At 40.9% G+C, this 17,996-nt stretch overlaps 1 protein-coding gene across 5 annotated transcripts in view; it reads left to right on the top strand.

Annotated features, from left to right (window-relative positions):
- Window positions 1-17,996, top strand: part of LOC135097342 (obscurin-like) — a 130,126-nt gene that overhangs the window by 50,046 nt on the left and 62,084 nt on the right. For 4 of the 5 annotated variants that reach the window (XM_063999139.1, XM_063999137.1, XM_063999138.1 and 1 more), the window contains exon 9: window positions 819-914. In XM_063999139.1, the coding sequence (XP_063855209.1) occupies window positions 819-914 (96 nt within the window). Of the gene's footprint in view, window positions 1-818; window positions 915-9,105; window positions 9,173-17,996 lie in introns of those variants that run through there. The other variant, XM_063999140.1, reaches the window with a different exon arrangement.

The raw sequence follows: 17,996 nt of genomic DNA, 5'->3' as shown, positions 1-17,996 counted from the left end.
TTCATGATTCGCTCACTTCCCACAGTCTGACCTCAATGCTCAAGTTTTTATCCCGATTTTCGCTCGTCATTTCTCCTATCATTTTCGTTCATCATGCAGTGACGTAAACACCAGACACATAAACCTCTCTCTCTCTCTCTCTCTCTCTCTCTCTCTCTCTCTCTCTCTCTCTCTCTCTCTCTCTCTGTTAACGCTTCCTCGTTTTGCTAATGACATACGTAAAATTCATCATGTCTGTCAGTCTGTCTGTTTGTCTGTCTGTCTGAGTTCCTCTCTCATTATATATACAAATATTTAACCAGAGCCTCTTTCATTCCTTCCTTTCTTCCTCCATTCATTTATTCTTCTTATTTCAGTCTAGCTTCTTTCTTACTTCATTGTATCTAACCTAACTTAACCTAACAATGTATAACCTAATCACAAAATACAGGCTTTAATCTCTTTATTATTTCAGTATAGCTAGTGTACTTAACCTACCCTAACCTAACCTAACCTAACCTAACCTAACCTAACCTAACCTAACCTAACCCTACCCTAACCTAACCTAACCTAACCTAACCTAACCTAACCTAACCTAACCTAACCTAACCTAACCTAACTTAACCTAACCCTAACCTACCCTAACCTAACCTAACCTAACTTAACCTAACCTAACCTATCCTAACCTACCCTAACCTAACCTAACCCAACAAAATCTAACGTAACCTAACCTAACCACAAAATACAGACCTGAAGCTCCTCTTTTCTTCACTCTATGTAACTTCTACAATTACTGACCTAACCTACAGCGCCTTAACCTCCCTCTGCCTCTTCTACAGGAGCGAGACTTCGACCGCCACGCTGAATACTGCACGAATGAACCCCTGGCGCAGGAGTTTCTGGACAACAGCCTTACAGTCCGGGAGTTCTTTGAAGTAAGTAGAACAGTAGAACATAAGAACGCCGGGAGCTAAGAGAGATTCAGGATATAAGCAAAGGAGACTGCAAAGTAATATAATAGAAGTTAATATAAGAAAATAAGTGCAGAAATATTAAGAGAAAATGGAGGCTGGAAAAGACATTAAAAAAAAAGAAAAAGAGGACTGGGGAAGATATAAGAAAAGGGGTTTGGAAAGCATAACAGAAGAAAATAAGAAAGAAACACTGCAAAAAAATAGGAAAATAAGAAATGGACACTGGGAAAGATGGCAAGAAAATAGAAAAAATAAGATTACATAGGTTATCATAAGAAGAACATCAGAAAATAAGAATAGAAGACACAAAAAATAAGAAAAAATGAAAAGATTGCAAATAAAAAAATAAAAAAAGAATACAGAGAAACGAAATTACGAAAAAAAAAAACAGCAACAAAACAAGACAACAAGACATAACAATAAAGGAAGGTAAAAAAAATAAGAAAATAAGGAAGCAGAACAAGGTAAGAAAAACAAAATTACAAAGCATAACACAAAATAACCAAAAAAGAAACACTGCAAAACATTAAAAAGAAAAAAACATAAAACCAAATAACAAAAAACATACACAAAAATAAATAAATAAATAAACAAATAAACAAATAAGGAGAAGCTACCACCAGAAAAAAAAAAAAAAACAGCGCAAAACATCAAAACATCACAACAAAGCCATTAAAATCCCAGCTGATCAACACCAGGCAGTCTAAACATTTAAACTCTTGCTGTCTGTCACCGTGATCCATTTATCGAATCCCCAGTTCAAACGTTTATAATTTTACGAGGTTCCAAGTTTATTTCATTTATGATTCTATTTGTGGGTTCATTTTTATTTATTTATTTATTTATTTATTTTTTTTTTTTTGCATATCTTGTCTCTGAATCTCTCTCTCTCTCTCTCTCTCTCTCTCTCTCTCTCTCTCTCTCTCTCTCTCTCTCTCTCTCTCTCTCTCTCTCTCTCTCTTAGTATGTTTCATTCAAGGCCACGCTAACACGATTAAATCCATGTGTGTGTGTGTGTGTGTGTGTGTGTGTGTGTGTGTGTGTTGAAGAATCAACGTAAATAGTTAATGTACATACACATATATAACATTAAATTACCATAGTTATCCCTTTCTCGTGGTAATTACGTTTTTTTTTAATAAATTTATCAAAACCCGTTTTCTATGAGCTAGGGGTCACATTGTTACTCTCTTTTCTACTACTACTATTACTACTGATATAACTTTTGAATCATACACTTGTATTTTTTTTTCACAAATCAAAAATGTAAACAAAACGAGTGAAGTGTTTAATTCATTGATGTTTTTCTTTTTAATTTGATTCAGTCGAGGGTGAAAATTCAAAATCCAAATTGAAAGTTGTTATCGCATTTATATATTGTTTGTTTGTCTGTTTGTCTGTTGATTTGGAGAGCTGTGTGTGTGTGTGTGTGTGTGTGTGTGTGTGTGTGTGTGTGTGTGTGTGTGTCACGTACATATATACACACATACATTACATGCCTGTCTAAACCCAATCAATCACCTACGTATATAAATCTACCTGTCCAGAGATATAAAGATGCACCTCTCTCTCTCTCTCTCTCTCTCTCTCTCTCTCTCTCTCTCTCTCTCTCTCTCTCTCTCTCTCTCTCTCTCTCCATATTTTTCTTTCATCTCTTCCTCTTATTCACTTTTCTTCCTTATGTTAGTCATCTCTCTCTCTCTCTCTCTCTCTCTCTCTCTCTCTCTCTCTCTCTCTCTCTCTCTCTCTCTCTCTCTCTCTCTCTGTGTCTGTCTGTGTCGTATAATTCCTTCCATCATGAGGCAGAATGACCCGTCGTGTTCTCTGGAGGGCGGCAGCAAATCGGTAATTTTAGATGGCGGCACCTCCGTTTATTTTCAGCCGGACGCGCGATGGTGCCAAATCTCCACTCCCCTCCATCTCCCAAGGCATCAAACACGCGAGCGGTTGGACTTGTGAACACGCGGCAACATCGTAATAGATATAAGTGCGGGTGAATGCATGCTTGCTGATTGCGTTCTTTCGTCTATACTTAGTCGGTTATAGGGAGTGGCGGAGACGTGGCACCTCGCACCCGACTTACAGCGGGTACGAGGTGTCAAGGTATTTCTTTTTTTTTTTTCGTCGTTTTTTTACGTATTTTCGTCTCGAGGGCTAAAGGGACCAGGAAACGCGTGGAAACCCGTTAAATTTACGTCTAATGAACTTGTTAGCTTAAGTTCTGAGGCTGAAACGGATATTGGACTTGAGTAGGTTGGAAAAAAAAAATTGGCAGCGAAAGTTTTGGTTAAGTTTCGCCTCTACAGGCAAAGAAGACCAGAAAGAGCGTGCAAACCCGTTAAATTTGAGTCTAATGAACTTGTTAGCTTAAGTTCTGAGGCTGAAACCAATCTTGTACATGTAGGTTTGCAAAGATTAATGACTGACAGTTTTAGCTCCTTTCCTTTGTCGTTTTTTATGTATTTTCGTCTCTACAACTAAAGAAGACCAGAATAAGCGTGGAAACCCGTTAAATCTGAACCTAATGAACTAGTTAGCTTAAGTTCTGAGGCTAAAAAAACCTTGTACATTTAAATTTGCAAAGATTAATAGCTGTCAGTTTCAGTTTAGTCTCCCCCCCCCCACTTCTACCCCTCGCTGAGTCTTTGAGGGTCCCGTTTTCTTCCATGGGTGGCTGACATATGCTTTCTTTATGGCGGTGCTCAGCCTGTACTAATAAATATTGCCTTGTCTTACTATCTAGCGATTAATATTGTGTTAGATTATTGGGTGAGAGAGGAGGTGATATATGAATGTGGAAATACTGTAAGTCTTACGCCTTCTCTTTCTTCTGTTCCTCGTGTTCTTTATTATCTTGCACTAACTTTTTTTTTTTTTCGTTTTTTTTTTCTAATAGATTACAAGCAGCCTCGTTACGATCAAAAAGACTGATGTTTATATTTTCTTTTGTGTCTTTCCTTCTCCACCTCCACCACCACCACCACTACTACTACTACTACTACTACTACTACTACTCTTATTACACTTCCTCCTCAGCCAATGAACCAAAACAAGAGGCGGAAGAAAGAGAATACTGATAAATTTTTAAGACAAACAGCAGTAAGCTTGACACAATATAACCTGAAGTGAAAGAAAACGAGGAGAGATAAAGAGAAAAGAAAACGTTGACAAGAAGGAAATAACACATTTAAACAGAGACTTTCAATACGGAATAGGAGAATGAAGAGATAAAGGAGAAACTAAACTAAATAATTCAAGATGCAAGTATGTGAAGTATAAGGAATATGATAAAAATGAAGTCAATAATATGAATAATAAATTAGACCAGGTATTAAAAGTGATTCCTTGCAATAATTCCACGGTGAAACATTAATTCTCTCTGACACTTGGCAACTCTGCAGACAGTGTTGCCAAATGGACGGTTACCCGGAAGCTTGCACCTCTCTCTCCCTCTCCCCACTCTCTCTCACACACATACACACACACACTCTCTCTCTCTCTCTCTCTCTCTCTCTCTCTGGACCCCTTCCCTCCTCCTCCTCCTCCTCCTGTCTATCTGTCTACTAAATGTATTTTCTGTTTATTTATTCATCACTTGTTCTTTGTTTTTCTTTCTCCTCTTCTTCCTCTTCCTCTTTCATTCTCTTCCTCTTCCTCCTTCTTTCTCTTTCTAATTTATTCGCTTTTGGTTGACATGTTTGTTATCTTCATTACCCTCCTCCTCTCCTCTCCTCCTCCTCCTCCTCCTCCTCCTCCTCCTCCTCCTCCTCCTCCTTCTCCTCCTCCTCCTCCTCCTCCAATCGCGATGCACAAGTAACCTTACCTTAGCAACTTCTATTTTTATTTCCTCGTCACATTTCTCTTCTTTATCTTCTTCCTCCTCCTCCTCCTCCTCTTCCTCCTTTCTTCTTCTTCCTCCTCCTTAAACACTTTTCATAAATTTTCTTTACTAATCTTTTTTTTTCTTTATTCGTTATCAGTTTTCTTTACTTCTCTGCCTACCTCCTCCTCCTCCTCCTCCTCCTCCTCCTCCTCCTCCTCCTCCTCCTCCTCCTCCACCTCCTCTTCCTCCTCCTCTCTTCCTTACCTAAACGTTGCCTCTCCATTATCTAAGACTCTTCATGGTCCTCTTCCTCCTCCTCCTCCTCCTCCTCTTCTGCCTCCTTCTCCTCCTCCTCTTCCTCCTCCTTAAACTTACCTAACATTCCTCTTCCTTCTCCAGCTTACCTAAATATCTCCTCCTCTTCTTCCTCCTCCTCCTCCTCCTCCTCCTCCTCCTCCTCCTTTTCCTCTTTTAATGCCATATCATTCTGCACTATGACCCAGGCACTTCCTGTTCAATCCTCCCCCCTCCCCCCTCTCTCTCTCTCTCTCTCTCTCTCTCTCTCTCTCTCTCTCTCTCTCTCTCTCTCTCTCTCTCTCTCATAACGAAGCACTTCACACACACCTCACGTCTCTTCATGAAAGTGACACATGCCTGACATGACATCTCGAATGTGACAATACATTTTACTTCCTTCCCATGCTTTATTTAAGATAGTGGGAACGAGAGAGGGAGAGGGAGAGGGAGAGAGAGGAGTGGGGTAGACATTGGAATAGGAGAGGAGGAAAAAAAAAAAAGGAGGGGTGAGAAGGGAGAGGTAAATTTGGAAACAGAAGGGAAAAAGATGGAAACAAAGGAAAAAACGGACAAATATTTAAGAATAAGTAACCAAATAAAGAGAAACAGGTGATAGACAAACAGGAATGAGACACACAGAGAGATAGAAAACACATACACAAACAAACACAGACAGGTAAACAAGGGAAGCCAAACAGGTAAAAGAAGACAGGTGAATCTTCTCATAACCCTTTCATCACCCTTGCTTATTTGAAACACTTCCTTATTCGTGAGAAGTAAACATTTTAAACCTTCCCTCTTATACCCTATGCCCTACGTATAGAGGCGGGATATAGATGACTAGACAGGTGTATCTGAGTCCCACCAAGAGTTTGTTTACTAACACTACACCAAAGGGGACGTGAGAAGGTGATTGGAGCAGTAAACACCGAATGGTACACCTGGAAATGGCTCGTGTTGCTTCAGGGAATATTGTTGTTCTTGCTATTGGTGTTTAATTAGGTTTGTGTTGCGTTGCGTTGAGTTAAGTTAAATCTCTTCTCTCTTCTCTCCTTCTCTCTCTCAACCAGACACTACCACACTCACTCCCGCCCACTCCCGCCCACTACCGCCCTTGATTCCACACGTAGATACCCTCTCCAAGACAGCTCAGTGATGTATGTGTGTGTGTGTGTGTGTGTGTGTGTGTGTGTGTGTGTGTGTGTGTAAGGGAGCTAAACATAGACTCAAGTGGTAAAAATAACAGGGAGCCAAGTTTACCTGTTTGCTGTATTAGTTCAGGTGTGGGCGCCGAGGAGAGAGGGAGAGAGGGAGAGAGAGAGAGGCGAGACGTAGTATGTGGGAGAAAAAGGGAGAGAAATATGGGTTTTGGAAGATTGTGAGAAGGAAGAGGGGAGTGTAAAGGGTAGATTGGGGGACTGGAGGGGAGGAACAGGGGGGAAACGGAGAGGGGAAAGACGTGAGGTTAGAGAGGAAATAAGGGACAGTTCAACAGCAAATGCCAGACAAGGAAGGTCGTGGGGAAGGATAGGGAATATAGAAAGGGGAAAAAATTAAAAGGAAAGATGATGAATGATGGAATTTAAACAAAGGATGAAGGGAAAAGCGGAGGAGGGAAAAGATAGATGTGGAAAATGAGGAAAAAGAAAGATAAGAGTGAGGAAAAGTTTGAGATTGGGGAAAATAGAAAAGTCAGAGAGAAAAAGAAAAGGGAAAATAAAGAAGATTAGAAATATGTCGACGAGGAAATGATGAAAATAAAGGGGAAATAAAAAGCAGTGCAAGAAAAAAAAGTAAAGGAAAGGGGGAAAATAAAGGAAAACTAGAGAAAAGGAGAGAGAGACAAGAGGGGAAATTAAACCTTTCCTCTCTATTGCTCTTCAGTTTCATCCAAATTTTTTTCCCCCTTTTTCATAAATTTTCAAAAACAGATTTTATTTATTCATTCATGTTTATATTTTCTTGTATGAGTCATTTGTGTTTATTTAAGGAATGTTGGTAGTGTGTGTGTGTGTGTGTGTGTGTGTGTGTGTGTGTGTGTGTGTGTGTGTGTGTGTGTGTGTGTGTGAGTGTGTGGGACGTCATCAATCGCAGTAAAAAGAGAATGACATCAGAAGCTCACGGACACACACACACACACACACACACACACACACACACTTGATGAAAGAACATAAAAATAAGGTGAAACTGCAATAAAGGAAAGAAAAACAAACAAACAAACAAACAAACAAGAAGATAAAATAGACTTAGAGTAAACTGGGAAAACGAACTTGTCATAACCTTGGACTCTCTCTCTCTCTCTCTCTCTCTCTCTCTCTCTCTCTCTCTCTCTCTCTCTCTCTCTCTCTCTCTCTCTCTTTCCGTTAATAGCTGAGAGTTTTTGACCGTTTTCTCGTTATGTCAGAAAGAGAGAGAGAGAGAGAGAGAGAGAGAGAGAGAGAGAGAGAGAGAGAGAGAGAGAGAGAGAGAGAGAGAGAGAGAGAGAGAGAATTTTTGCGGTAGGCTGTCAATAAACCAAACCTTGAAGCTTAAATTATCCTCTCTCTCTCTCTCTCTCTCTCTCTCTCTCTCTCTCTCTCTCTCTCTCTCTCTCTCTCTCTCTCTCTCTTTCTCTCTGTGTCCTTTCTTTTCGGCCAATGCCAAAGAGACTCCAGAATGAGAGAGAGAGAGAGAGAGAGAGAGAGAGAGAGAGAGAGAGAGAGAGAGAGAGAGAGAGAGAGAGAGAGAGAGAGAGAGAGAGAGAGAGAGAGAGAGAGAGCGCTCCAGAACAATACAATACCTCAAATGTTTTCTGCCAAAACAAAATCCTGTGAACTCTCACTTCACGAACACGCAGTCTTACGAACATTCACTTTACGAACACCCAATCTTACGAACTTTCACTTTACGAACATTCGCCTTACGAACTTTCACTTTACGAACATTCGCCTTACGAACTTTCACTTTACGAACATTCGCCTTACGAACATTTACCTTACGAAAACCGAATCTTACAAAACTTCTCGATGGACATGGATGAAGTTACAGAGCCACTAGTAAGGGGATGCCAGGGAAGTGCCAAAGGGGGCAGTGCCAAGGGGGGAGTGGGATGACAGGGGGGAGGAGTGGCAGGGGGAGGGGTTGACAGGGGTTAGTGCAGTACTGGGAGGGGTGCAGGGGAGGTCACTGGCATGGGGGGTAAGAAGTAAGGAGGTCACTGCCAAGGCGAAGAGTAGGGAAGAGTAGGGGAGAGTAAGGGGGAGTAGGGAAGATGAGGGAGAGGAGATGAGGGAGAGATTGGGAGGTGAGGAAGAGGAGGAGGAGGAGGAGGAGGAGGTAGGGACGTACGATGCAAGGAGATAAATGAACGTGTAGGAGGAGGAGGAGGAGGAGGAGGAGGAGGAGGAGGAGGAGGAGGAGGAGGAGGAGGAGGAGGAGGAGGAGGAGGAGGAGGAGGAGGAGGAGGAGGAGGAGGAGAAGAAGGAGAAGGAAAAGGAAAAGGAGAAGGAGGAGGAGGAGAAGGAGAAGAAAAAGAAAAACAAGAATAAGAAAAAGATGATGATGATGATGATGATGATGATGATGATGATGATGATGATGATGAGGAGGAGGAGGAGGAGGAGGAGGAGGGGACTAAAGAAGAGGGGGTGGGATTTTAGGGTATGTTGCAAGGGTAGGAGGAGGAGGAGGAGGAGGAGGAGGAGGAGGAGGGGAGAAGGGGTTTGTGCCAAGGACTGGTGGGGGGAGGAGGAGGAGGAGGACGAGGAGGAGGACGAGGAAAGAGAAGAAGATGAAGGAGGGCGAGAGAGAGAGAGAGAGAGAGAGAGAGAGAGAGAGAGAGAGAGAGAGAGAGAGAGAGAGAGAGAGAGAGAGAGAGAGAGAGAGAGAGAGAAAACACAAAGATATGGGAGAAGAAGGGAGAGAGGAGGAGAAGGAAAGGACAGGATTAATGAAGGAATGGGAGAATAGTGTATTGAAAGGGGGGAGAGAGGGAGAGTGCCAAGGGGGGTGAGGGGGGTGAGAGGGGGTGTGGGCACGGGTTGGCAATGTGGGTAAAGGCAGTGTGTGGGTAGGCGCCCAACGCTCTGCATACACGCTCCTCTCTGCTCTGCTCTAGGTACGCCCACACCCACGCACGCCCACACGCCCACACGCCCACACACACACACGCCCATACACTCATATATCACTCATTTTCATACGCTAGCATACCAGAATATCCCAACAGATACGTGTCCAGACGCCCATAGCTATTCATACACGCCCACACCCACGCCTGTATACATACACGCCCAAATATCACTGCTTCTCTAATGAAAACACACCCAAACTTACATACACACACTCAGTCTTTCATATACATACATACACGCCCATAGTCATACATACACACGCACATACACGCCCATACACGTATACACACACACACACGCCCACCGTCACACATATCGCCTCCTCCCACACACACACACACACACACACACACACACTGTATACACCCACGCATTACTCCCACACCTCACACACCCTCATGTTTTCTAATGCACCGCCCACATAACCCCAGACTTCACCAGACACGCAAGTACTGGGGGGACTAAAGAAAAACGTGCGGTCATAGAAAACGGAACGCGGTGGGTGAAAATTTGCTAAAAGTGAACCAGAAGTGTGGTGTGATACTCTCCCTGTCTCCCTCCCTCTCCCTCTCCCTCTCCCTCTCCTTCTCTCTCTCTCTAAGTGCTGGGAAGGATAGAAAACTGAGAGGGAAACACACGAAAGAAAACGGGAAATGGTCACGTAAAATATTGAAAATAGAAAGAAGAAACTTGAGAATTTGAGTACCATAAAGAGCAACAACGATGAAAAGAGAGAAAGAAAATAAAATCGAGCGAAATGAACAGTGCCAAATGACGGAAGAATAAGAAAAATGAAACAAAAAAAGAAGAAAAAAAGAAAAGATAAGAAAGATGAGAAATGAAGAGAATTTAAACGAGGATAAGAAAAAAAAGACAGAGAAATGAAGAAAATGACGTTAAGAAGGAGGAGAAGGAGTGGAGTGAAAATAATGAGGAAGAAATATGAAAAAGAAAAAAAAAAGAAGACGAGAAAGAAGAAACGAGGCAACAAGAAGAGGAGGACGAAATGAAGAAGAAAGAAAAGAAACAAATAAATTACTAGGAAGAAGAAACCAAATAAATCACGTAAACAGGAGAGAAGGAATAGAAGAAAGAAAGAAAGAAAGATTGAAAGAGCAAGAGAAAAAAATATCGGCAAATAAATACGAAAGAAAACGGGAGCAAAAAAAAAAGAAAACGGGACAGTAAGGGGAAGAAGAATACAGTAGCAACCAGAACCAAAGAAAACGGAACCTCAAAAAAAACAAAGAAACAGGCAGTTGAGAGGGTGACTATTATTAGAGAGGACCTGTAGAACTTAAAGTGATTTGTGGCAAGATCCTTTGCGAAACGTGAATCACCCTCAATGTTGCTGTCACTGTTTTCTTGGCTTCTACACCCGAAGTATGCACATTCGCGCGCCGTGAGTCACCCTGGCGAACCCACGCACTCCAGACGAAGACGATGAAGAAGTGATGTTAGTGGTAGTGGTGGTGGTGGTGGTGGTGGTGGCAAGGACGATAATAATGATCGGACAAAATTATGATAAAGGAATGTAGGTGTAGGTTTTAGATTGGTGGTGCTGGTGGAGGAGGTGGTGGAGGTGGTGGAGGTGGTGGAGCAGGAGGAGGAGGAGATGGCAAGAATGAATAAGATAAGGAAGAATGTGAAGAGAAAAAAGTAAAGAAGAGAGAGAAGATGATGATGATGATGAAGAATATGAGCAAAAAAGATGAAGAAAAAGCAATGATATAATGATGATGATGATGATGATGATGATGAAGAAAATGATGATAAAGGGAAAAAAAAACGATAATAGAAAGAAAGGGAGAAAATAACAAATAAAATGAGAATGGGAGAAAATAGATGAAAATATAAATATTACTTGTTAAAACTGGCAGAATTATTCCTTAGAGAGAGAGAGAGAGAGAGAGAGAGAGAGAGAGAGAGAGAGAGAGAGAGAGAGAGAGAGAGAGAGAGAGAGAGAGAGAGAGTTATTGTTATTCTTGTTTTCGTAAATTCTTTTCTTCTGTTTGTTTGTTTTTCTTGCTTTTGTTGTTGTTGTTCTTCTTCTTCTTGTTATTTTTTTCTATCTTATTGTTTTTGTTATTGTTGCTCTTGTTATTCTTCCTGTTGTTCTTATTGTTATTTTTGATGTTTTGTTCATTTCTCTTCTTTATTTCCTTCCTTCACTTCTACCTGTTCTTAATCCCTTCCTTGTTATTCCTCCTATTCTTGTATTCTTCCTCTCATTATTATTATTATTATTATTATTATTATTATTATTATTATTATTTTTATTATTATTATTACGGTTACCCACACCAATCTTAACCATCATATTCTCACAACAATATCAATCTTTCGTGTTAGTAATAAGTTTCCTTCAAGTTTCATTCTCAACAATTTCTCTTTCCGAAGTTTATTACGAAAATGGAGAAGTGTGAGAAAATAAATCAAAGCGAAGGAGGGAAAACGAGAAAGAGAGAAAACGGAAGATAAACTGTGAGGATTGGAGAGAGGATAAAACGACTGTAGAGAAAATAAGACGGAAAAGATGTGAAAGGAAATAATCTAAGTTATTTTATTTTTTTTCTTCTTTTCCTTTACGTAGATATGACAAAACCAAATTCTTGTTTTTTTCTTTTATTCATTTTCATTTATTCATTTCGCAAAGACGAGGGAGGAAAGATTAGAACATTTTCTTTCATTTTTCCCTCAAGGACATTACAAAAAATAACATTATTCTTCCAATTTTCTTTCTTTATTAATTTCTATATTTTATGGAGGGACTTTCCTTCATCAATCGTGAAATACATGGCTGATGATGGACACACACACACACACACACACACACACACACACACACACACACACACACACACACACCTTACCTTTGTCTATAATGATCTCACCTTGATTAATTAATGAGAGTAATTGAAGTTTGGATAAAAACATGCTACTTAATCAACAGAAATTAGACATTTGAAACTTGTTGGTGCAAATATGTGAAAGGTTAATTAGAAGGTACGGAAAGTCTCTCTCTCTCTCTCTCTCTCTCTCTCTCTCTCTCTCTCTCTCTCTCTCTCTCTCTCTCTCTCTCCAACATCTTTCCCGATTTCCTGTTTCTCTTCTCTTCTTCTTCTTCTCTTTCTCCTTCTTCTTTATTATTCCTCCTCCTCCTCCTCCTCCTCCTCTTCCTCCTCCTCCTCCTCTTTCGTCTTCCTTCTTCCTCTTCCTCATGCCACACTTCCTCTTCTTCTTTTCTCGCATTTTCTTTTTATTATCATGTGTTTATTTTCCTCCTTACATAACCAGAGAGAGAGAGAGAGAGAGAGAGAGAGAGAGAGAGAGAGAGAGAGAGAGAGAGAGAGAGAGAGAGAGAGAGAGAGAGAGAGAGAGAGAGAGAGAGAGAGAGAGAGAGAGAGAGAGAGAGAGAGAGAGAGAGAGAGAGAGAGAGAGAGAGAGAATTTAGTTTTGCCAGTGATAGGACACGGACAAACACACAAAGACACAAACAAACAAACAAACAAACAAACAAACAAACAAACTGAGATGGAAACAATGCCGGAAGGAGAAAGATGAGGAGGAGGAAGAGGAGGAGGAGGAGGAGGAGGAGGAGGAGGAGAAGGAGGAGGAGGAGGAGGAGGATATAAAGATGAAGATGAAGAAGAAAAGAAAATAATAAAAAATGATAATGATAATATTAACACGAAGAAAAACACCACCACCACCACTACCACCACCACCACAACCAACAACAACACCAACAACAACAACAACAACAACAACAACAACAACAAAAGACGAACACCCTCACTAAAAAAAAGAAGAAAAGAGAGAGAGAGAGAGAGAGAGAGAGAGAGAGAGAGAGAGAGAGAGAGAGAGAGAGAGAGAGAGAGAGAGAGAGAGAGAGAGAGAGAGAGAGAGAGAGAGAGTCAAAGCTCACCAACCAGAAGCTTAGATAAGTAACGACAGGAAGTTGTCATCGGTGGAAGTGGCCAGAGGAGGAGGAGGAGGAGGAGGAGGAGGAGGAGGAGGAGGGACCCAGGTAGGCGGCCAAAGGTGTCATGTTACCTGTCTCTAAATTGGTTCCTCTCTCTCTCTCTCTCTCTCTCTCTCTCTCTCTCTCTCTCTCTCTCTCTCTCTCTCTCGTGTGTGTGTGTGTGTGTGTGTGTGTGTGTGTGTGCGTGTGTGTGTGTGCCAAGAGAGCTGCGTCCTTGCCTCTCTTCTCGTTAGGCTCAGAGGTCGTTGCCTTGCATTACCCCGGTACTTCCTGACCTTCCTGAGTCTTATCCCCTTCACCTGCATTCACCTGGCTGGGGTTCGGGGCTTTGGGGGTTCAAGGGTTCAAAGCTTCTGTTCCCACTCTCCTATTCCTTTTTTCCTTTCTTAAAAATGACGGAAATGTGAGAAATGTTTAGATAAAGTAAAGATCTTGGCCATAATGAGTCTTTCCCCCTCTCACCTGGATTCACCTGGCTGCGGTTCGGGGCTTTGGGGGTTCAAGGGTTCAAAGCTTCTGTTCCCACTCTCCTGTTCCTTTTTTCCTGTCTTAAAAATGACGGAAATGTGAGAAATGTTTAGATAAAGTAAAGATCATGGCCATAATGAGTCTTTCCCCCTCTCACCTGGATTTACCTGGCTGGGATTCGAGGCTCTGGGATTCAAGGGTTCAGTTTTCATTTCTACTTGTCTTCTTTCTTAAACAGACTTGAATAGAAACTGATAACAAAGGGGAACGGACGGGAGCCAGGTGACAGTGTGTAAAATATATAGAAAAGATATACATAAAAAAATAAGATAAGATAAGAGATAAAAAGAATAAGGGGTTTATCAGTTTCCCTTTCATTCATTCATTCATTCATTCATTATTTCTTTCTATCTATCTATCTATCTATCTATCTTAACAGTGACTGCAGCGTCCGTGTACTGTTGATTAAAATACTGAATAAACATCAACATTCCCGGTTATTAATACTTAACTACACTAAATCACCAATAGATTACTTACACATACCAGAAATCTAATTACCTGCGCACGTAACACTGATTAAGACAGTAGTGGTATAATATTCTCCATTAAACTATTATTTCCTTGTACGCCTTCCTTTCAAAGACTAAATACCTTCACCTGAAATCTAATCACCTGCTAAAGCCACTAATTAACGAGGTATTAACATTCAAACGTCACTGAACAATAATTATCAGAGTCTCGATTTAATTATTTCTTCTTATACAATTCTCTCCTTCAATAATTACCTAAACTCACCAGAGATTTAGTCACCTGTAACATAACACTGAGACTTTATAAATTTTCCTTACAATACCAATCAACTTCTCTATATTCCCTTCTACTTTAAACTTTCCTCCATTAATTAGCTCACCTGATATCTCGTTACCTGTCTGCGTGAGTGATTTTAATTGTTTCAGGTGACTCGTGTGATAGGTAGTCTCTGCACGGAAGTCTTCACCTGATATGGCTTGCTTCACTTGGTGCCTCGTCCCTCGGTCAAGTAGTTAAAAGTAAATGACAGGCCTGATGATTTTTTGACTGTAATGTTTAACTGGGGTCATTCTTTCTTCAGGTTAGATAATTGTAGGTCTTATTTATTTATTTATTTGTTTGTTTATTCTTTTTTGTCTTTTGTGTCATTTTGTTTTTCATTTTTCGTTTTTTTTATCATTTTTTTATTTGTGATTTTTTTTCTTTGTTTTTTTTCTTTTCTCCCTTTTTTTTCATATTCTTGCCTTCTTTTGTACGTTATTCATTGTCTTTTATTGCTTATTTTCCAGTTTTCGTCATTATTGTATTCTTTTCTCTCTCTATTTTATCTACTTCCTCTTTCCTTTCATTCACTAATCTTCCTTTCTTCTTCCCTTACATTATCTTCCCTTCTCTCCTACTTCCCCTTCCCATTTCTTCATCTTTCTTCTCTTCCCTTCCAATCATTCTCTTTATCCCTCTTCTCTTTCACCTTCCCCCGTTTCTTTCCCTCTCTTCCTCTTCCTGTCAATTCTTAATGCTACCTTCTATATCTCCCTCTCCCTCTCTCTCTCTCTCTCTCCCTCCCTCTCACTCTCTCCCTCTCTCTGTGTCCGAATGAGCCGCTGTAACGTAAGCCGAAGTCAATGTCAGTGAGAGGTTTCGAACAAGTTCCTAACTGGATTTACGCCAAATATCTTGAGGATTCTACAAAGGGAGGAGGAGGAGGAGGAGGAGGAGGAGGAGGAGGAGGAGGAGGATAGGAAGATGTACTATGAAATTAAACACCAACGACCAATGATAATAATAATAATAATAATAATAATAATAATAATAATAATAATAATAATAATGATAATAGTAATGATAATAGTAATAATAATAATAATAATAATAATAATAATAATAATGAGATGAAATGAATGAAAGTGTGAGAGAGAGAGAGAGAGAGAGAGAGAGAGAGAGAGAGAGAGAGAGAGAGAGAGAGAGAGAGAGAGAGAGAGAGAGAGAGAGAGAGAAAAGGAAATGAAGACAAGAAGAAGGAAGGAAAAGACAAAGGAAGCGAAGATGGAGAAAATAAAAATAGGAGAAGAAGAAAAAGAGAAAGAAAAATGAGGGAAGGAGGTGGAAAGAAAACCGTAAAAGAGGAATCAAAGAAAAAGACAGGAAGGGAGACAAGGAGGGGAAAAAACGAAAGGAAAGAAAGGAGAGAGAGAGAGAGAGAGAGAGAGAGAGAGAGAGAGAGAGAGAGAGAGAGAGAGAGAGAGAGAGAGAGAGAGAGAGAAAGGACAACTCTTCAACCAACACTTACTGCAACACCAAACATTCCACATGCATTCTATATTCTCCCTGATGTAGCTAAACACTCTCTCTCTCTCTCCCTCTCTCCCCCTCTCTCTCTCTCTCTCTCTCTCTCTCTCTACTCAGGTACTACAATAGCAGCAAGTACCCCGCTTGGCAACACTGCACTACACACTCACACACACACACACACACACACACACACACACACACACACACAGGTGATCTAAGGTGGTGGAAAGGTTTCTTATTTTTGTCTCTTTAGCAAAACACAGCAAGACGCGAAGGTTCATCTTTCTCTTTCTCTCTCTCTATCCTCTTTTCTTATCGTATGGGTAGTTAATCTTATGCCAACCTGTCCTGCTTGTTTGTCAAAGGTGGTTCTCGTGTTAGTGATATATAAATTCTGTTAATCTGTCACTGGAATCGTGAGAAAAACATATTTGAAAACCCATGGCATTTCAGTATTTGCAAAGGCCACAGAGGTGATAAGCCTGGTTCTCTAGCGTGTTTCTCCCTTTAATTGTGTAGAAATTCTGTTAATCTGTCACTGGGATCGTGGGAATACACTTAAAAATCTGAAAAATTTATCACGATTATTTCCAAAGGCTACAGAGATAATGAACTGTTTCTCTAGCGTGTTTCTCCCGTTAATGGTGTAGAAATTCTGTTAATCTGTCACTGGAATCGTGGAAACATACTTAAAAATTTTGTACCACTTCAATACAACTATTTTCAAAGGACAGAGATGTGACTAGCCAGGTTCTCAAGTGTTTCTCCCTTTAATAATGTTGAAATATCGTTCATTTGTCACTGGAACCGTAAACACACACACACACACACACACACACACACTTAAAACCCACGTCACTACATCACGAGTCTTTTCATAAAACATCCTTAAAAATACATGTAGCTTCACGGCGACACAGAGGAAGACCAAACCCTCTTATCACAACAGAATTCAGAGATACATCCCACACAAACACACACACGCGCGCAGACACACACAAAAAACAAAGTCAAGAAAAAAAAAAAAAGCGATTACAAAGAAAAAGAAGATAGAGGAGAGTAAAGAAGTAACACTAAAACAAAAGACGGAGGCTCATTAGCATACCTGTGCAGTCTCCCATACTTAATTAACCTGTCTTTTTACAGGTGAGGACAATGGGAGGTAAAGATTGCAAAGAGAGAGAGAGAGAGAGAGAGAGAGAGAGAGAGAGAGAGAGAGAGAGAGAGAGAGAGAGAGAGAGAATGATAAGAAATGCCGCTATCTGTTTGTGTGTGTGTGTGTGTGTGTGTGTGTGTGTTTCCACTTTAACAATCTTCACATATTTCCCTTACAGCGAGACAGGAATGTATGCCAGAGAGAGAGAGAGAGAGAGAGAGAGAGAGAGAGAGAGAGAGAGAGAGAGAGAGAGAGAGAGAGAGAGAGAGAGAGAGGATATCAGATTCATGACAAACCATTGCGACAGTGAGAGCGAGAGCGAGAGCGAGAGAGAGAGAGAGAGAGAGAGAGAGAGAGAGAGAGAGAGAGAGAGAGAGAGAGAGAGAGAGAGAGAGAGAGAGAGAGAGAGAGAGAGAGAGAGAGAGAGAGAGAGAGAGAGAGAGAGAGAGAGTAGGGCACCAGTACACATACCAGAAAATAAAACACACACAAAAAAAACGAACCATTACGCATATCTTTATTTTTAGACCCCCGCCAGTTGGAATGTCGTACCTTCCACTTGTCAACCGTACTTCTGTAACGATAACTCCTCCCTGACCTACTTCCCTCATACCATTACGGCTCGCTGTCGGGCAGAGGAAGGAGAATGAAAGGCGGGGGGGGGGTAAGAGGGGTGGAAAAGGCGGTGGAAAGTTTCTCTTGTCAGCAAAACCTAATCTTGTTATATCTAAACCATCTTTTCCCGCCACTGACTCAAATGTTGGTGTTCTGTTTACGGGTCTTGTGAGTAAGGTGTATGTGGGCGGGGGTAGGTGCGGGGGAGGGTATTTGGGTGTGTATGGGTGTGTTTGGGGGTGTAGGTTATGTGGGGTGT

Source organism: Scylla paramamosain, unplaced genomic scaffold, assembly GCF_035594125.1.
Source record: "Scylla paramamosain isolate STU-SP2022 unplaced genomic scaffold, ASM3559412v1 Contig18, whole genome shotgun sequence".
Taxonomy (NCBI): Eukaryota; Metazoa; Arthropoda; class Malacostraca; order Decapoda; family Portunidae; genus Scylla; species Scylla paramamosain.
The sequence above is the reverse complement of the archived record's forward strand: the minus strand, read 5'-3'. Positions and strand labels throughout refer to the sequence as shown.